Consider the following 20,894-nt stretch of genomic DNA (forward strand, 5'->3'; position numbering starts at 1 on the left):
CTTCTGTCTTGTGTGTGGCGCACGTTATATGTCAAAGCAGCACCGCCCTGATATGGCCCTTCGTGGTCGGCTGGGCGTTAAGCAAACAAACAAACAAACAAACAAACAAACCGGGACAGGGGCAGTAACTTGAGTAAGTAACAGCTACTTAAATCGATGGCATTACTAAAGTAGGGATGGGGTTAATCACGTTAAGGAGAGTACGTAAAAGTTACTTAAAATGGTGTTGTTACCCAAGTAGTGTTGGGTTGGATATATATTCATCTCGTCAGTGACAGTAAATACAATTTACTTACACGTATTTATCATTGCCAAAGTAAGGGTGGGATGGAGAGGTTCATCGCGTCAATGACAGCAAGTAGTAAGTACACGTCACTTGAAATGATTATATTGCCCAAACAGGGGTGTGTGGAGTGGTTCATCGCGTCTCTTAACTCAGGAAGCCACCGTAGAGGCACACATGCAAATCTCAAGTCTTATGGCTAGAAACTGACCTTCTTGTCAGCTTCAACACACAACTTCAGAGCTGTTTTTGTGATCCGTCTACAATATTACTGTATTATTTTTGAACCATTGTTCACTTTCACACTTGTTGTATCCTTGTCCCAATGCCTGATGTGGAGTTCGTGCAGTTCCGCTTGCGAGGGGTGTATTTTTTAAAAAGAATAAGGATACTGAATCACATTGCAACATCCCATTGTACACATTTTTTGTAATCGAGAACAGAGAAGGTTATTGTGTGCATACTTTTACGACTCCAAGAACAAAAGCAGCGGTGGTGCGTTTTAATGGGACAATAACTCTGCGTGCTCAACTGTTCTGTTTTTATTTATTTATTTTTGTTTGTGGTGTCAATTTTAAGAGGTGACACACAGTCCTCTTCTTTTGATGTTACGTTTTCGATAAGGTTTTATTTTTCGTTAAAATGTTCACTACATTTTTGTTTGTTTTACAATTCACATGCACCTCTAAGTTCTCTGCCTTACTCTCTCCCTCTTCCCCCCCCCCCTTCTCTCTCTCTCTCTCTCTCTCTTGCTCTCGTTCGCTCTCTCTCTCTCTCTCTCTCTCTCTCTCTCTCTCTCTCTCTCTCTCTCTCTCTCTCTCTCTCTCTCTCTTTTGTGTGTATGTGTATCCCTACTCAGTTGACATCCCTTTTATCTCTTTCTGAGTTGGTTAAAGTGTGTGTTTTTTCTTGTTTTTTTCCTCCGTGGTTTTTACATTTAGTCAAGTTTTGACTAAATGTTTTAACGTAGAGGGGGGAATCGAGACGAGGGTCGTGGTGTATGTGCGTGTGTCTGTGTGTGTGTGTGTGTGTGTAGAGCGATTCAGACTAAACTACTGGACCGATATTTATGAAATTTGACATGAGAGTTCCTGGGTATGAAATCCCCGAACGTTTTTTTCATTTTTTTGATAAATGTCTTTGATGACGTCATATCCGGCTTTTCGTGAAAGTTGAGGCGGCACTGTCACGCCCTCATTTTTCAACCAAATTGGTTGAAATTTTGGTCAAGTAATCTTCGACGAAGCCCAGACTTCGGTATTGCATTTCAGCTTGGTGGCTTAAAAATTAATTAATGACTTTGGTCCTTAAAAATCTGAAAATTGTAAAAAAAAATAAAAATTTATAAAACGATCCAAATTTACGTTCATCTTATTCTCCATCAATTTCTGATTCCAAAAACATATAAATATGTTATATTTGGATTAAAAACAAGCTCTGAAAATTAAATATATAAAAATTATTATCAAAATTAAATTGTCGAAATCAATTTAAAAACACTTTCATCTTATTCCTTGTCGGTTCCTAATTCCAAAAACATATAGATATGATATGTTTGGATTAAAAACACGCTCAGAAAGTTAAAACAAAGAGAGGTACAGAAAAGCGTGCTATCCTTCTTAGCGCAACTACTACCCCGCTCTTCTTGTCAATTTCACTGCCTTTGCCATGAGCGGTGGACTGACGATGCTACGAGTATACGGTCTTGCTGAAAAATGGCATTGCGTTCAGTTTCATTCTGTGAGTTCGACAGCTACTTGACTAAATGTTGTATTTTCGCCTTACGCGACTTGTTTTTTCTCAGGGGACTGTTGCAACTTCCTTTGTTTGCTTTTGTTTCGTCAAATCCGGGCCCAGAGCATTCTTGGAACACACTGCAATATATGGTGGTTAGCAAGGCCAACTGCAATAAAAAGCAAACTTTCTTGACTGTTTCGTTTTACTTCTGTTTTCACGCTCTCCTGACGTGTATTGTCTTCCACACACACACACACACACACACACACACACACACACACACACACACACACACACACACACACACACACACACACACACACACACACACACACACACACACACACACACACACACACACACACGCATACACACACACTTTTCTACATAATACACACGCTCCTAGGACAAACCACGTATTGTAGTTTCTGATCCCTCTTCACCAAACCCACTAACCAATACTGGTTAGAATGGGACCATTTCGTAAAGCTTACAAACTCAGTATAAAGTGTCACCTTCCGTATTTTCGCTCACTCCCGTTACTTTCTCGATGGGGTAATGGATGGTCCAGTAGCGTGACCTTGGTATAACGGTCAGCCTGTCAGTGTCCGACACTGGCGTCATCAGTTAGGAGCGGTCACTGGCGGTGAGTTAGTGGCGGTGTCAACCCCGCGGTGTCCCCCCTCTCCGCGAAGAATGTAGCGGTGTTACTATTAATGGGTTAAAGCCTACAACGTTCCCTACTTCCCTCTATCATCCGTTCCTCCGTCACTCCATCCAACACCCCTATCCTTTCGTCTCAGTGTCTCCTACTATACTCATCAAGGGTCTAAAAGTAGGTGCTTAGTGTTAGGTCTTCGCGGTGACCTTTTGTACCAAGTGCAATTTGTTACGAAGAGCAGCAGCAAAGTTACTGTAGTAACAATGATGACGATTATTTTAAAGTTTCAATGGCTTACTGATGAGGCTGTGGTTATTTAGCACGTATCAGACTCGTAGGGTCCTCTTAGCGCATTTTCTAAACAGTTCACTGCGTATAAAGTGGAGGTCAATGCATTTGCTGATTGCAGTGATCTGTACAGCCTAATCCTTGTGTGTAGTGTGTTTGTCTTGTCGTGTACATTGTACTGACTGCTGTACCTGTTTTACGTGCATACGTGTCACTTTTAGGTGGTTATGGCGGTTAATATGTAATATTTAGGTAGAAGTCGATGTTGTTGTTGTTGTTATTTTTGTTGTTCTTGTTCTTGTTGCTGTTGCTGCTGCTGCTTTTGGGGGATTGTGTGGTTTGTGTGCACGGGTTTTTGTTGTTGTTGTCATATTGCAAACATGTTTTTGAGCAGCATACTACTCATCCTTTCTTAACACACAAAACCAATAACTCGCCCTCATAATATTATGTTATGTTTCTACAGGCCATGAGACGCCGTTCTCCATCAAAGTGAGCCAGCTGCGAGAGATAGCGCGGACCCGGGGCGAGGACAACATGACGCTGGCCGAGCTGAGCTCACACATCGGGGACGAGCCTTCCAACATCAAGTGCGAGTTCATCCTCAAGCAGAAAAAGTCTCCCAAGCAGCACAGTCAAGGTCAGTCACAGTACCTATATGTTTTGGGGTAGGGGAAGGGGGGGGGGGGTTGTGGGGGGGAGCGGGGGGGGGGGTAGAGGCGGGGGAAGGGTTGAGGGATGTGTGGGTGGTGAAAGGGTGGGTGAGGAATGGTGTGGGTGTGAGGAAGGGGTGGGTGAGGGGGGTTGAGGGATGTGTGTGCGGTGAAAAGAGGGGGTGGGGGTGGGGTGTAGTTGGAGATGAGGAGAGAGGGGGAGAGTTTCCAGTCAAGACTTATGACTATAGGTAGTTGTCTTGGAAAAGTTAGTTAGAACAAAGACTCCGCACAGGTGATGAATATCTACAGATACATGTACATGCGATTTTTGAACTTTTGGATACCTCTCCTTTGAAAGTTAGTGCATGTCATGAGCGGAAATGTGGAGATATTTTCCACATTCATAAATAATGTCGGAAGTAAACTTTTGCAAGTAATTCTTTTCTGAATGAATTATTGTGCTGTGATACTGTTTTAGGTGACCCGAAGAAGAAGTATAGAACAGAAAAGGAAAAGAAAACAGTCAGAAACAAACAAAAAGCTATTTAGGAATGCAGATATTTACTGTGAAGAATACAAACTGAAACTTTTCCTGCAGCTCTATTTTTGCCCGTCCACGCCCCTCTATGCTGTCTCTTCCCTTCCGTCTCCTTTCCTTTTAACAGTTGCTTCAAAATAGTTGTCCCGTTGCTTCCTCGAAACTTTCAAACGATGATGTATTGGGTTTGAAGTTGTGTCTCGCATATTGACACACGCTCACGCCCCTTTTAGTGTTGTCTCGCTATGTGCCAGCTAAAAGGAGATACTGTCTTTCAAAACAAAACAAAAAAGATGAAAAAGAAAATTATAGCCGTTAAAGTGACATCCCCACGTGATTTGTGTCTAAGTTTAGAGCGCCCTCTATTTGCTCACATGCTTATTCCCCTTGCCTTTTGCGGCGTGTCCAAAACCATGAGAAACTCTTGGCACGTCCTCTTGACCGCTGGCTTGACCACCGCCCATAACCACTTTTTGTTGGCCCCGGGGGGCAGGGCGTAGGGAAGCTGGATAGTAGTGTGTGTTAGGGGTGGGGGGGAGGGAGGGTAGCCTCTAGGGGTTAGCGAAACTGTGTTACAGTAGGAATGTCTCCAAACATTTACTCTAAGTGTAAATCTGTTTTTGATTCGTCTTCTTTGTTGCTCAGTGTTCGTCTTCCTTTTTTCCCCTGTGTCTGAAACCCGGGAAGGCATATAATATTAGCTGTGTGTTTGTCTGACTGTCCGTCTATGTGTCTGTCTGTCCGTCCAACTGTCTCTCTTTCGCTCTTTCTCTTCCTCCCCCCCCCTCCCCCTCATCTGTTTAGTTGTAAGTTGTTGTTATTGTTGTTTTCGTTTAACGTGTAACCCCCCTGGCGTTGTTGCTAGTGTAGTTATTTTTTCTCATGTGGGATTTTAGAGTGGACTCCTCTGAAGATTCGTTTTAACAAACACCTCTCGAAGGTTTAGACGATGCGGGAAAAAGTATATGTCGGATTTTCGTGCTGTTCGGCTCTTTGAAGGGTTTGCAAACATCCATCGAGAACAAGCAAATGAGAGAGAGAGCGGGAAGGGCGGGAGAGAAAGAAAGAGAGAGAGAGAGAGAGAGAGAGAGAGAGAGAGAGAGAGAGAGAGAGCGGGAAGGGGAGGAGAGAAGAAGGAGAGAGAGAAAGAGAGCGGGAAGGGCGGGAGAGAAAGGAAGAGAGAGAGAGAGAGAGAGAGAGAGTAGGGGGCAAAGAGAGAGAGAGAGAGTAGGGGGCAAAGAGAGAGAAAGAGATCGGGAAGGGGGGAGAGAAAGAAAGAGAGAGAGTGGAGGGGAGAGAAAGAGAGAGAGAGAGAGTGGGGAGGGAGAAAGAGAGAGAGAGAGAGAGAGAGAGAGAGAGAGAGAGAGAGAGAGAGAGAGAGAGAGAGAGAGAGAGAGAGAGAGAGAGAGAGAGAGAGAGAGATTCGTACGACACATTAGAAGACATGCATCGTAGTGCATTATGTGTATTGATTCATTGGTGGAATTAAGACTGGCGACCCATCTCATTCTATGTGGGAACATCCACCGCAGAGTCACGATAGATGTTGAAAAATAGAATGAGATGGATCGACAGTCTCCCTTGTTTTGCCAACGCTTGTCTGCATGCAGTAATGAGTGATGGCGTAGGGTTTCTGTTTGCTTTGCATGCTAATGTTTCTCCGTGTGTTTTACTTTTTTTTTGAATGCATTTGGGTTTTGGGATGCCGATGGGTTTTTTTCCGTAAGAGAAATAGAGTGTGTGTTTTACGCTTCGTCAGCCACAAAAAGAGAGACAGACAAACAATCAAACAAACACACACACAGGCAGACAAAGACGAATATATGAAATTAGATAGTTTTAGTTTTTATGACAGAAGAGAATAGAAGACATGTTCAGAGAAACAGACAGACAGACACAGACATAAAAACATGACAGAAGCTCCGTCAAACGACGAATTTAGAAAACTGTAAAGAGAGAAACTGCGCGACACAAGTGGTAATATTTAAGGAGGAGAGAGCAAGAGATCTTTCTCGGTGGGGAGAATTCAGGTCGCATCTCTTTGAAGTGCTACAGGTGGGAGGGTGACTGCCAGTAAAGCCATGTGCACACGCCGCTTGCTTCTCTGATACCACGTTGCTGCATGTGACCACGGCCGGTGGAGGGGGGGAGGGAGGATGAGGGGAGGGAGATTAAGATGTAGATCTAGATATACTGAGGTTGCATCTTGCACGTGGTGCAATATGTGATGTGATTGGATCCAGGGAAGTTGAGTACATGAACAGGAGGACACACAGAGAAATGGTGGGGAAAGAACTCGTAAAATATAGCATACAATTAAGCTCAAGTAGGAAAAGTCAGTTGTTGGATATTACATTCATATTATTCACCTGCTCTTTAAATTAACATCTGGTGTTGAGGTTCTCTTCCTTCAGCCTACACCAGAATGTTACCCCAAGTCTTCGATAGTAGAGCAAACCTATGCAGACATTAGTCATAATGTTTTCTCTTCCGCGTAACATGTATCCCAAAGCCAACGTCAACTGGCTCAAGATTACCAATAAGTAGGAGACGAAGGAGAGTAAGGTTTTGGCATCACAATAATGTCCTCAGGCTCTCGAGCTTGCCACGGCAAATATTTCATTGCAGTACATGCAGCAACGAATCAAACAATATGGCTACGCATTATCATCTCCAAGCAGTTTAACAAAAGAAGAGAACGAAGAAGAAGAACATCTTAAACGCAAAATATGCTTTTCTTGTCGAGATGTCGTTGCAGAGTAAAGATTCAAAAATACATAAAGCAACTTTACAAATGTTCACCACGAATCTAAAGCCAGTGCGAAGTGAAGCGGACCTAAGCATGCAAACCCCACCAGAACTTCACAGTCCGAAACGCGGTAATGACGAACACACGTAGGATGTGAGAGAGAGCAATGCACGCAAAAAATGAATATCGAAATCAAGAGATTGAGCGAACATTGAAAACAGAAGTCCCTCGTTTCATACACTTTTAACATTCAACAACTCCACAACCGCATTGCCCCGTCGCGCGCTCTGCACAGAAATGCGGGCATCTCGCTCCATCCTTGCCGTATTTATACGTGTGTGGGCTGGCGAACGGGGAGGAGGCGTTATGACGATTGCGTCAAAATCCCCACCATTCCCCTCTGCCAGTGACAACTCTTTCTCCTCCGCTCTTGGCAGTGTGAACCTTACCTTTATTCGCCAGCGTGGCCAGTTGGCTGCACACCTTAGGTGTTGCTCAAAGTGTGGGCTGGGTGGGCGGGTGTTTGTATTCTGCTAATAAACCGTCAAACTATTTGATGTATTGAAATAACTTTTTGAAAGTAAAAGAATGAGGAAGGTGATTATTTTAGGAACAGGAGTAGTTGGAGTGGTGTCTCTGTCTGCATGTTCTGTGTGTGTATTTGTCTGTTTCTCTATCGGGGTGTTGTCTCTGTCTGCATGCTCTGTGTGTGTATTTGTCTGTTTCTCTATCGGGGTGTTGTCTCTGTCTGCATGCTCTGTGTGTGTATTTGTCTGTTTCTCTATCGGGGTGGTGTCCCTGTCTGCATGTTCTGTGTGTGTATTTGTCTGTTTCTCTATCGGGGTGGTGTCCCTGTCTGCATGTTCTGTGTGTGTATTTGTCTGTTTCTCTATCGGGGTGGTGTCTCTGTCTGCATGTTCTGTGTGTGTATTTGTCTGTTTCTCTATCGGGGTGATGTCTCTGTCTGCATGCTCTGTGTGTGTATTTGTCTGTTTCTCTATCGGGGTGTTGTCTCTGTCTGCATGCTCTGTGTGTGTATTTGTCTGTTTCTCTATCGGGGTGTTCTCGTTTGTCTTTCTGCTTTTCTGGACGTGTTGGTGTTGTTTATTTGCCTGTTGTTTTGTCTGTTTATATTATATTAAACTGCAGGGGACAGCGTTAGACCATTTTCTAACTTACACTTAGACTTACACTTTAAACTATTTGGTAAGGAAAGAGGGTTGTAGAGGCAGGGATCATGGACGTTTACTAACGACACCAAAACAGAAACCATGAGTAACATGGGTTTCCTTGATATTATAGGATAGGTAAAGTAAGAAAAGAAGCAATAACAATAACGACTAACTTAACTCTTCAACGCATGCATCAGCTTTTAGGTTCATGCCTTGGGACTCTGTATTTAGAACGCCTTGATCAAAATTAGACAACCCCAAGCTCACTTCAAAACTTGAAACTAAACTGCAACTCTTCTGGCATTTGCAGATGAGGCTTCACACAAGATCAAGAAGTCCAAGAAATCGTCTCCCTTGATGCACATCTTCAAGCGCGGAGGTAGAGACGTGAACGACCGACGGCGGGATGACAAGACCAACAACAACACGACCACTCCCCAAGGGAAACTTTTCGGACATCCCTTGGTCAGCGTGTGTGACAGCGACAACAACCCTCCCAAACCTGTGCTGGTCAGTATTCATTGTACATTTTAATTTGGAAAAAGGGTACCGGTGTAACACGAGAAAATTACTCCCACGAGATTTTTACTCCGGAGTAAACATTTCGTACGAAAAAGTTACTCCCTTTACGAAAAAAGCACTCCCCCATTACACGAGAAAATTACTCCCCAAGACAGGTGAGTTCCGAGTAAACATTTCGTACAAAAATGTTACTCCCCTGACGAATAAATAACGAATAAATTACTTCACCCCAACACAAGCAATTTAACTTCCCATGCCAGGTGTACGAAATGTTTACTCCCTTGTCCCCTGTTAGTCTTGGTGGTGGAAGGAGGGTAGCGCGACATTCGTGTGCGCGAGATCACTTATTGGCATTATCCCTTCGCCCGCATCCCATTTTTGCGTACGAGATTTTTCCTGGAAGTAAAAAAAATGGGGAGTAAAAATTTCGTGGAGGGAGTCATTTTTTCGTGCCTTGGGGAGTTCTTTTCTCGTACGAAAAGTGTACTCTGAGTAAGAATTTCATACGAAATATTTACTCCGGAGTAAATTTTTCGTGGAGTAAAACTTTCGTGTTACACCGGTGCATGCAAAAGGAGAGCATTGTGAATTGGGAGGATTAGGGGTAGAGCTACATGCGCATGGTGGATAATTGTTGCCACAAGTTTTGCGGATGTGTGAAACAACACGAAATATATAAAAGTTATACGCTGTTGCGGTTGTGTACATACTAGTGCTTTCTGTCTGTGTGTTCTTCTTTATGTTTCTCAAACAGACGAAAGAGATTTAGGGCATTAGCGGTATCATTGATGAGTGATGCTTCTGTAATTACACAGCTTTTGGAATCTTTAGTTGAACCAGTTACCCATTCATACAATTAGGGCGAAAATCACCTGTGGCCTTTATATTGATAGCGCATTTTTGGCAACATTTCACACTGCTTCAAACGCATTTTAATCAATGTAATTCTTATTTGCAGGACCTTCTAACCATTCTCTTTCGAGAAGGTCCTCACACAACGGGCATCTTGCGGAAGTCTGCCAACGCCAAGCAGAGCCGAGAACTCAAGGAGAGGATCGACCAGGGGGAAGAACTCGATGATTGTCACGTGACCATCGTGGGGTCAATACTCAAGGTAGGTCAAGGTCAATATATTTAGTATTGTGAACAAACATGGAAAACTGTATCACATTTTCGGCCATTGTTTTTTTCTTTTCTTAGTCATCTTTTTCTTCTTAGTCTGAGTTGTCAATATGCCTTATCGTGGACATTCTTAATGTCGTTTCTCGGTAATCTCCAGGTACTTGTTTAGTATAGTTTAAAAACAATATTCATCGTTGTTCTAGCACTATTATCACCGACAATATCTAGATTGTGTTTGCTCTTGTGTAACTTGATTACTAATTTGTGATTTTCTGTACTCAGGAATACTTGAGGAGTTTACCCGACCCCTTGTTAATGGAGGATCTGCACGATGAGTGGATTAAAATACCCAAGATGGAAAGTCAAGAGGACAAACTCGCACACGTCAGACAGTAAGTATAGCCCTTGAATTGTTGATGGCTTCAGTTGTGTGTGTACATGTTATTTGGTTTGGAGAGAGAGAAAGAGAGAGAGCAATTATCCCAAGTCATATATCGTCGTTTTCCTTTTATTTAGATCACATTCGGGGGGTGGGGGGGGGGGGGGGAAGGATCGTTGCTAATGCATCTCTGTTGTGTTTTTTTTTTTTACTCCTTTTATGTTGGGGTTATTGATTCCTAGATTGTCTTGGCTCGTGATGATCAGAGAAGAGAGAGAGAGACACCGCCTTGTCAAATATATGTGTGATCGTTATCCTTTCCACCTGTTCCCACAGCCAAGTAAACTGAGCCCTTCATGGACAATGTTCAGATCGTAACTCAGTCTGACTCCTCCCAGATCAATGTGCAGCGAAACAAACAAAAAAGACAATGGGGTCGTAGATTGTTCCCCTTAATGTATGAGCCTGTGGTGGGGGTCGGGGGGGGGGGGGGGGGTGGCTGGGCCCGCTGAAAACCCCACCCTGATAGGGCTTGGCCCGGGACCAAGGTCGGTGGTAAAGTGTTGAGCAAATCCCATAATGGGTTAGGAAAGCGGCGGACGCTGGGCAGCGGGGCATTGAGCAAACTTGACACTGGATCGTTGACCTCTTCTCTCCCATCCCACTTTCTGCCCCTCATCTCCTCCCCCAAAGCTAGAGTGGACAGCAGTCTAACTAGTTGGCGAAGAAGGTCTGGGGATGGAGATGTGCAGAAGGGAAAATTTGGGTTGGATGGGGGGTCAACGGTCGATGCTCAGGAGAGGGCTCAGTTTTATGCTGACTACGTATACAACCGTAACAATGGACAATGAAAGCTAGGTCTTACTCCCTTAAGATAAATCCGTACATGGAGACAAAGGCAAGGCTACTGCCGTGACACTTCCCCTAGAAACAACAGCAATGGACAGCCCTGTTGCAGTCTGGAAGTTGTTGTCGCTGTAAACAACGGTTGATCGGAAGAGAGATTGTGTTTGGAGTTGTTTCTTGCCTTTAGTTACAACCCACTTCCTCAATACGGATAATACCTTTTGTGTTTACCTGTTTGTATCCACGTTCAGCTAAGTCCCTGTGAACATGTTGACCCACGAAACGAGCAGTTTGTTGCTGATTACATTTCTGCTTACTAGTTACTTCTTTTTTTCGTAAAAAAAAATAAGCAAGAAGTTAAACAAAAGTGAAGCCTAAGCATATTCAGAACGAGACCATCCCTGTCAGGTCGAGATTTTTTACTCGCAAAACGAGGCTGGTCTTTTCAGAGGGAGGCTTTCTTCCTCAGGGCGAGGCTTGCGGAACGTGCCACATCGTCGTGTGCTGTTGATTTTATGTCTGGCGGATGACAGAGAGTCCAAAAGTCAACGTCGTTTCCTCGTGGGCAGGGGGCAGGGTCAGGGATTTCGCTGGTCGCTAAGATGACTGGCCTTGGTCAAGATGTTTGCAGTCGTGCTGGACAAGTCATGTTGTTCCGTATTGCCTTGCAGTGGGGGTTGCAAAACGCAAACAGGGTTATGGTCCTGCTAGCATGTTAGTCGCCCTATCCCGCAGCCTAATGAGCGGGCGTATTTGATTCCCAAATAGCACCTGATTTTCTGTTTTCGTCCCAAATAGACGTCATGGTGTCAACAAATCGTTTGCTTTTGCTTCCGTGTTTATTTGCCAATTAGCTGTCTCGGAAATAATGTGTTTTTAGAGACTGCCCTTGTCACTGGCTTGTGTAAATTAGAAAAATACACACGCAATGTTGATGTGTAAATGTTGCAGTCAGTCGAGATCTCTTGTTCTGTCGATATCCTGATTGTAAAGACAAAGAGCAGACTATCAATCAATCAATCAATCAATGAGTCTTATATCGCGCATATTCCGTGGGTACAGTTCTAGGCGCTCTGCAGTGATGCCGTGTGAGATCAAATGTTATACTAGTGGGCACACGACTTCATCAGAGGTGGCCCCTTTTCTGACACCAGCACAGAGATTACACGTCCCTTCCCCTACCCCTTTATTTGGACTTTCTCCACAGTTGACTTTTGTCTCCTCAAAAGAAGATATACATTTCTATATTCAGCATGCTGGTCCGGTTCTTTGTTAAGGCTCAGTTACGTGTCGATATCCTCTGTAAAGATGAGCATGCATGTTGATGATATATTCTATGTTTCGACATGCCTCCCTCTTACCTAGTGTGTCTGCGTATTTATGTGTGTCTATGTTCTCTTACTTTACAGTTGCTGTTAGCCTGTGTCTCTTGACGTTTATCTGGATCTGAAATGTATCCCATAGCAATAACAAAAAAACCCACTATTTTTCACAGATATTTTAACACAATTTAACCAACCACCTCTCTCTCTTCTTCCAGGCTACTGTCCAGAATGCCAGCGTGCAACATCGGCCTGTTGAAGCGCATTCTGTGCGTGTTACACCATATCCAGCGCGAGTCCGACACCAACAAGATGAACTCTTTCAACCTCTCCCTCTGTATCTCGCCCTCCCTGCTCTGGCACAAGAACAACATTGACCTGTCCAGTGGAGCGCCAGCAGTGGAGTTCATGATCGACAAATGTGCGGACTTGTTCGGTGAAGATGTCTTGCGGCTTCTGGGCGATCCTCAACAGTTCAAGTCCAGGCAGGACTCCGGGACAGATTCCGACAGCATGCACAGCGTTCTCAGTATGCAGGAGTCTGGTGGTAAGTGTTGAAAGAGAGAAGATTGTATGGGATTTGTTATTTAGTTGTTCGTTTTGCATGTTCTTGCAACCCAGGGGGTTCTGAGGGGTAGTTTGAGAGTACCTTGCAAAAATGGAAGCAAGGGAAGATTGAAAAATAGTTAGCAATCTCACTCTAGCATAAAATGCCGTTTGTAAATAGTGCATGGGTTATATTGTTTTCTTCAGGCGACAGCATATTCATTAGATATTCATGTAGTTCCTCTTTCATTTTATTTGTTCTTGCCCCCCCCCCCCCCCCCCTCCCCTCACTCTCAACTCTTTCTGCTGCTTTACCATCTCCTTCTGTATTCTTCCGTTAAAGTTGATACATCATAAACAATGTCGATTTCTGTGTCCACAGGCGGCTTGCGGCGAGACGATTCGTCCATCGACAGTCTGGTGGAGCGCGACCTGTACACAGGGGAAGGGGAGGGGGGCGAGTCCAGTCCCAAGCTGGTCAAGTCCCACCTCTCCCCCTCCAACCTGTCACGTGACTCGGGCTTGACCCTCAGCGACTCGCAGCTCTACGACGACGACAGCACTGACCACAGCGACCCACGCAACTCCAGGGGCTACCACCGCGACCACTCGCACTTCCACGACTCTAGAGACGAATACGAATACGAAAGCTTTCACCACTGTGAAGCGACGGTCAACCCCGTGCCCCCACCTCGCAAGAGACGCCACGGGGGCGGGGAGAGTGAGCACTCCTCCTCCAGGATGGATTCAGGGGGTGGGCTGAGAAGCCGGGACAAGCGCCACACTCTTCACAACAGCGTATCTTCCTCCCAGCTCCTCGACCACTGCCCGCACCAGCTGTCCAGCAGCCTCAAGTCGGACAGTTACCGGTCCAAGCTGACCCACCCCTCCTTCAACACGCAAATGTCCGAGGACTTCCACCACCCCCACCACCACCACGGGCTGGACCGGGACGAGATTCAGGAGTACCGCAAGCAAACTATGGACATCGGGATGCTGAAGAAGTCTGCCAGCGGGGCTCACCTCATCATGGACGATGAAACCGCTCTGCCCAGAAAGTTCTCCGAATCCAGTGGCATGGGTATGGGTTCATACATGCCCCGTCAGCAGAGCTCTGGTGTGGACAGCACCCCGCCCCTCTCCCCCCAGTCTAAGTACTCCTTCAGCTCAAGGGACAGCGCCATTTCCGACTCGTCCTTCGGGGCGGGGTCCAGGGAAAGCTCGATCCACTCCCAGCCCCAGACTCCCGATGCTGACTACATCGACAGACTCCCGCCCTGGCTGCCGGCGGCGGAGATTGAGAACCAGCGGCTTGCCATGAGCCTCGACCTCCAGCCACAACGCGGGGAGATGGTTGGGAGCAGGCTGAGTGCCAGCTACAACACGTCAGACCTGCGGTCCGTGCAGAACGTGCGCTACCTCGTGTCACCGCCCGCCTCGCCTGTGTATGAGCTGGAACATCCTGTAAGTTGATGTTGATGTTTTTTGGATAGTGTGTTTTAACTTAGAGATGTTACTGACTTTGTTTTGGTCCAATGCTAAATGCAACTCTCTCTGTGTGTCTGTCTCTCTCAGTCTCCCTCTCTGTCTCTGTCTCTCTCTGTCTCTCTCTGTCTCTGTCTCTCTCTGTCTCTCTCTCTCTCTCTCTCTCTCTCTCTCTCTCTCTCTCTCTTTGTATGTATATTTACATAAAGATCAAATGAAAGATTTCAACTAGGATACATGATTTGTTAACTTAGTTGTAAATGTATTAATACTGTCATTATTTATGATCAACATCAGCCTGCTCTCGTTTGAAGCAGCATTAGAAAAGCTTGAAGCTATAGCAATACTGACTTTTTTATTTTTCCTCTGTCCAGGGTTTCACACCTATTTCCGGCGCCTCTCGACAAGAGCAAGCCTTCCAGGCACCTCCCCCCTCCCCCTGGCCGGGCAAGTCACGTGAGGCAGAGGACATCACACTCAGCGCGTCCCCGCAGATCCAGATCACGCAGTGCTCTTCTGACGAGAAGCTAGACGAGCGAGGCGATGACGAAGACTCGACCCCCCGACCCTCGCCCAACAAGGCGTTCCCTTTGGAGATCCCTCACGGCACCAGCAAGGTGACCAAGCAGATGCACAAGTACTCCCACAGCACCTCTAAAGGCTCCCCGCCTCCCAGGGTGATTTTAGACAATCTGCGGTCCCCCCGGCGAGGGAAAGACCCCGCTCCTGTACGAGCCAGTCACGACAGCGGCATTGTGGCTCAGGTGCAGCGTGGGGGTGGGCTGAGTCCTGACGTGAGTGACGCGAGTTCCGGCTTTGCCTCCTTTGACGCTGCGCGCAGCATGGACGCCATTAACGACGCGGAGTACATCCCGGTCAAGCCCCGACTGACCGTCATCCGCCGCGAAGAGTCCATGACCTCCAACGTGTCATCGTACTCCTCGGGGTCTGGCAGCAGCCTGGGCAAGGACTCGCTGTCCTCGGCCACTCTGTCCACCTCTCCCTCCGGCCACTCCACTTCGTCCTCCTCTTCTGGAGGTTCCAACCACACGCTGTCTGGGGACAGGCCTAGCAGGCCTCCGGAGTACACCGAGGCCTTGCAGCGAAAGTTCATGATCCAGCGCGACCTGCCCATGGAGGCCGCCACGCAGAAGAGCGCCAGCGAGAAGGCCAAACAACTATACGAGGATTCGCTGCAGAAGTACCTGCAGGATCGCTACGAGCAGAAGCACGAGCCTATCACGCGCAAGGTCAGCGACCCGGGCATCTCTTCTTCGTCCAGCATGGGCAGCCACAGCCACAGCGTGTTTAGCAGCAGCAGCAGCCACCAGGAAGACAGAGCCGCCAAGGAGGACGTGTACGTCACGCTGAAGAACCAGAAGCAACAGCAGCAGAAACAGCAGGAGGAGGAGGAGGGTTACAAGCACCCCAAGCAGATCTACCTCGACTCTGTGCAGCGTTACGAGCAGCAGGCGACCGTGTGTTCTGTGGATGACGCTAAAGACACTACAGGCTTCTCCAGGACTGTGAAAAGTGTCAGCGAGAGCTATCAGAAAGTGTTGGACAGTTCCAGCAATGAGTCACAGACTCAGGAACGTACACGCAGGAGTGTGCGCGAATCAAGGACTCGCCAGCGCTTCATGGAGCTCAGCGAGACGAGGACTAGCGTGAAGAGAGACACACAGCGGCCTCAGAGCATGCTAGAAATCCCTGCCTCCAGCCTGCACCGTAGTCTCAGCGACTCTGCCGACAGGCTGAACAAGCTGGGGCAAAGGAGTCCTCGCAGCCACTCTCAGGTTAGAGACTCGGACAGCAAAGAGCAGCAGTATCAACAACAGCAGCAATACAGTGGTGTAGTCAGAGACTCGCCTAGAAGCGAGAAGAGAGACTCAGTGGTGAGAGACTCAGTGGTGAGAGATTCTGTGGTGAGAGATTCTGAGCCTGTGCTCCCATCCTCAAGGAGAAAGGTCTCAGAGCCTGTGTTGTCAGAGCGCAGGGAGCGTTCCGAGTCCAGCCCTGCCCACCAATACTTCCCCGCCGCCTCGTGCTTCTACCGCCCTGAGGACTCACCGCGCAGTGGCAAGAGCTCTCCAGCTTCTGCCTTCCCCCGGGCCCAGTCCCCCAGGCTGGACGCTGAGAGCAGCAGTCGGTACTCTAAGCTGGACACGTCAGTCAGGTCTGCCAGAGTCCCGGACAATACCACTGTCAGATCCTCGAGAGTCCCGAACAATACTGTCAGATCGTCAAGAGTAAACACTAACTCTTTCGTGAAATCTTCCTCAAAGGATAACTCTGCTGTCGTGTCTCCAAGGGGCGACAACTCAGTGGTATCGCCGAGGGGCTCAGGTTCCAGGCGGGTGAGGTGCGAGTCTCCAGTCATGGGATCTCCGAGAACCACTGTGAGCAAAGTTTCTTCTTCTGAGGCTCACAGCTACTCTGCCACTTCAGTTGGTCGCAGCACTAGCGGCGCTAGCACCTCAGGTTCTGTCGCTAGCACAGCTACGTCCTCCTCATCCTCTTCTAGCGCCAACACCAAGAGTAGGACGGAGCTGGGCTGGAGCGTCAAGAGCCTGATGAAAAACTTCACCGCAGAACAGCAGGCCTCCTCTTCCGAGTCTTCTGTCAACTCCTCCCGGCCCGCCCCCCCTCCCTACCAGGACCCCCCTCCCTTCCGACGCCAGCAGGACCTGAGCCGACTGAGCACGTCCAGCAACAGCAGCAACGGTAGTAGCAGTACGGGACGCAGCGCTTCTCCCAGTTCCAGGAGCTCCACGTCGTCTTCCAGGAGGCTGGGTCCTCAGAACATGAGTGTGGACTCGAGTTCCTCTGAGGAGCTGGCTTACTACAACTCCAGGTGGTCTCGTGCTCGCTCCGAGAGCAGCGGTGGACTCTCTGACCAGGAGGTGACCAGCTCTTACACCGACATTTCTTACGTTTGAGGGTCGAGGTCACAGCTCTCCCACGGACATTTCTTACGTTTGAGGGTCGAGGTCATCTGTGTGTTACATGCTGACTCGCAAAAATCAGCTTGCTGTGGTAATGAAGACTTGACTTGCAAGGGGCGGTTCAGCCTCTCCACTGCTTATTCTTATCTTTTCGAATGTGTCAAATTTGTGATCATGGATTGTTTTCGTGTCTGACGAAATGTGGTCACAAGCGGGTACATTTCAAACTTTGAATCGAAAGACTAAAATGACACGTCCTGTATTTCGTGCGCGATTTTGTAAATAGCAGAAGAGAAACAATCGCGAAGGATGGACACGAGACAGCAGAACATTTCTAAAATGTATTTCGCCGAATGCTGAACGAGAAATTGCGAGAGCTTGATGTCTGTGAATTGAATTGTTTGAAAACAGAGAAAAGGGAATGGTGCTCTTGAAGCACAGACCATGATATTGTTAAACTCAAACAATCTCTCGCAACCTTCTCAAAGACATTTGCAGCTGACGGATAAGCTCTGACTACAAAAGCAATATTTTCTCCCAGAGCTCATCTCAAAATGTGATGTTAATCAAATCCTATTGTGAGTTAATATCGCTTTGTCTTTCTCGTCTTGATATTGAACTTGATATTGAACTTCACTGGAGGAAAAAGACAGAGCGCTTGAGGTGCATGTATGTAAAAGTGAGAGCGATAAAATTGATAGTGTGTGTACAGGAGGGAAAAGAGAGAGAGAGAGAGAGAGAGAGAGAGAGAGAGAGAGAGAGAGAGAGAGAGAGAGAGAGAGAGAGAGAGAGAGAGAGAGAGAGAGAGAGAGAGAAAGCGCGTGCTCGTTATGTGTTTACCATTATTCAAGAGTCTTGATCACTCTATTGTCCTTATGTGATTGAAGTCCCCTGTTTGTTTTCAATGTCCATACTTGTTTTTGCAGCGTTTGTCGTTTTTCGTCCTGCTTTTAGTATTTTGAATGTGTGTATTGATGACGTCGCTACACTGCCTGGAGTAACTATTTCGATATTTCTTCTACAGTTCTGGTCATAGCTTACGCACTATGTATTCGACCACGAATCTGCACTGACTAGATGCTAAATCGGCATTTTAGATTTAAACAGCACTGTTTTTAAATTACCCTCTTATTATGGACAAAATAAGAAGTTTGAACTTTTACAAATTATTAGCACGTTATTGAAGCGAGTGTTAATTCGCGAGTTTGGACTAAGACTCTTGCACAGTTTGAATGAATTAACCTGCTCTTAGACTATCACTCTAGTGTACAGAGTAACGTTTTGCGATCAGAAATTATCAACGGCACTCTCGATGTGATTTGAGAGTGTAACTTTCACACGGCACTCTTGTCAGTTGAAATGCAAAATTAAGCTTATGGCGTATGCGTGTTAAGTGTAAGCTTTATGAGCACATAGTGAGACGCACGATCATTGTAATTAGTTTTTATAACGTCTGCACATAGCTGACTCTAGCAATGTGAGACGAGGTTGCTTACGATTGACAATTGTCTTTCAATATGAAACATATTTTACAGAGTTGACAAGTACCTGTGACAAAATTGACTAGACGAGGTCTTTTATTTTAAGAATAGATTTTAATTGCACAAGCTAATAGTTCTTTGCCCCCCTCCCTCTCGCCCCCGCCAACGGCCCTGTTGGTCGTGCTTTGTGTAACACTGCACACATATATATATATATGTACTTATATTTCGCCCCTTCCTTTTTTTCGTCACGATATTTATGAGTCGGTGTGTGTTGCAAGAAGGAAGGGTATGTACATCTACCTCATTAAGAAGTCCACGCAAATAGAAAATACTCTTCGGCGACTGCGGGAAGTTTGCTCTTAGTTGTACTGTTCTGTGCCATTCACAAGTTCATTGTGTCAGTTTTTCTGCTGATACTTTGCTATGCTTTGGATGTGAAGAATTTTGTTGTGTTTTTTGTTTCCTTTAAACGCTGAAAGGTAGATTAAACTGGGTTAAGTTGAATGATTTGTGGAACTTAAATCTCTTATTTTTCCTTTCGGAATTGTTGCGATGTTTTTGCTTTTTGGAGTAGTTTGGTATGAGAATTTTCGCTTTGGTTTTTGGTTCAACAGTCTTTATTTTTGTAGCGGGTTAGTCACAGTCAATCTGTTGAAAACTGATCGTTGTTTTTTGTCTTTCTGTGTGCCTGTTAGCGGTCCTATTATTTGTCGTTTAGTTTAAAGAAGAAGCATTCACCTGCTATGTAGCAAATAAGAAAAGATGCACCAGCTGTATTATGCTTTGGCTTTGACTTCCAAGGCAAACGAAAGCCTGCATGTTATGTCCTAGTAACTGTCTGCTATTGCCGTTGAAATGTTCAACGTGTAATGCCATCAAAGCCAAAGAGATTTTTGTCAGGGAAGTGACAACTTGTGTGTGTAAATACGATGTAGTATTTTACATGTACACTGTTGTAAACAAATCGTTGAACAATGTTATGATTTGAAAACAAGGCAGTGGAAGCGATATATGTAAAGATGTTCCTCAAATTCTATTCGCTTTTTTGTGCTTTGTAAGTGTCAAATCCACTTTCAAAACTGTATGGCTACCCGCTTAAGAATACACCCGCTACTCCATATAGTATACCCCCCCTTCCGCTTTCTGTTCCGTCTTGTTCGGTCATTACAAGGCCAAAAGCAAGTTTAGCTTAAACTATGCTGTAATGTTATGTACATGTGCGTTTTAGTTCGCTTGCGTTTCGTTGTTTGGATTTTGTCTGTTTCTCATGTCCACGTCTTGAAACTTAAGTCCGAGAGTTTGAGCCCAAAAAATAATGTATAGGTGCGTATGAAATAAAAACGAGATGTGTATTGTTATAGATGATTGCTGCTAAAACTCTCTTGGCTGTTAATAATGTCGAGATGTACTTATGAATAAAACTCAACTTGAAATGATAATCTGGTGTTTTGACATCTGTCAAATTATGAATGGTAAGCCTGCGTATGTTAAAGGTGTGATTGTGGAGGAAAAGTTTGTGTGTGTGTGTGTGTGTGTGCGTATGCGTGCGTGTGTGTGTGTGTGTGTGTGTGTGTGTGTGGTTTTTGAGTCACTTGAGAAAAAGTGACTCTATGTAATCGGTCAATGTTAGTCTGTCCGGCCGGCCGTCCGGCCGGCCGTCCGTAGACACCACCTTAACGTTGGACTTTTCTCGGAAACTATCAAAGCGATCCGGCTCATATTTTGTTTAGTCGTGACCTCCAATGACCTCTACACTTTAACGATGGTTTCGTTGACCTTTGACCTTTTTCAAGGTCACAGGTCAGCGTCAAAGGAAAAATTAGACATTTTATATCTTTGACAAAGTTCATCGGATGTGATTGAAACTTTGTAGGATTATTCTTTACATCAAAGTATTTACATCTGTAGCCTTTTACGAACGTTATCAGAAAAACAAGGGAGATAACTAGCCTTTTCTGTTCGGCAACACACAACTTAACGTTGGGCTTTTCTCGGAAACTATAAAAGTGACCGGGCTCAAATTTTATGTGAACGTGACTCCCAGTGACCTCTACACTTTGACGTCTGCTTTGGTGACCTTTGACCTTTTTCAAGGTCACAGGTATGTCTTGAAGGAAAAAAATTGAAATATCATATCTCTGAAACTATTCATCGGATTT

The 20,894-nt window shown here is 45.8% G+C and overlaps 1 protein-coding gene across 1 annotated transcript in view; it reads left to right on the top strand.

Annotated features, from left to right (window-relative positions):
- LOC138961748 (uncharacterized) overlaps nucleotides 1–20,174 on the top strand; it is a gene marked incomplete at its 5' end in the record, with an annotated part of 229,391 nt that extends 209,217 nt beyond the window's left edge. Inside the window, 7 exon segments of the mRNA XM_070333420.1 lie at nucleotides 3,436–3,609; nucleotides 8,395–8,594; nucleotides 9,565–9,720; nucleotides 10,011–10,120; nucleotides 12,494–12,822; nucleotides 13,204–14,285; nucleotides 14,681–20,174. Coding sequence (XP_070189521.1) covers nucleotides 3,436–3,609; nucleotides 8,395–8,594; nucleotides 9,565–9,720; nucleotides 10,011–10,120; nucleotides 12,494–12,822; nucleotides 13,204–14,285; nucleotides 14,681–17,245 — 4,616 coding nt within the window. The 3' untranslated portion in view covers nucleotides 17,246–20,174.
- Between the last annotated feature and the right edge of the window lie 720 nt (nucleotides 20,175–20,894).

This window comes from Littorina saxatilis, linkage group LG3, assembly GCF_037325665.1.
Source record: "Littorina saxatilis isolate snail1 linkage group LG3, US_GU_Lsax_2.0, whole genome shotgun sequence".
In the NCBI taxonomy this organism is placed as follows: Eukaryota; Metazoa; Mollusca; class Gastropoda; order Littorinimorpha; family Littorinidae; genus Littorina; species Littorina saxatilis.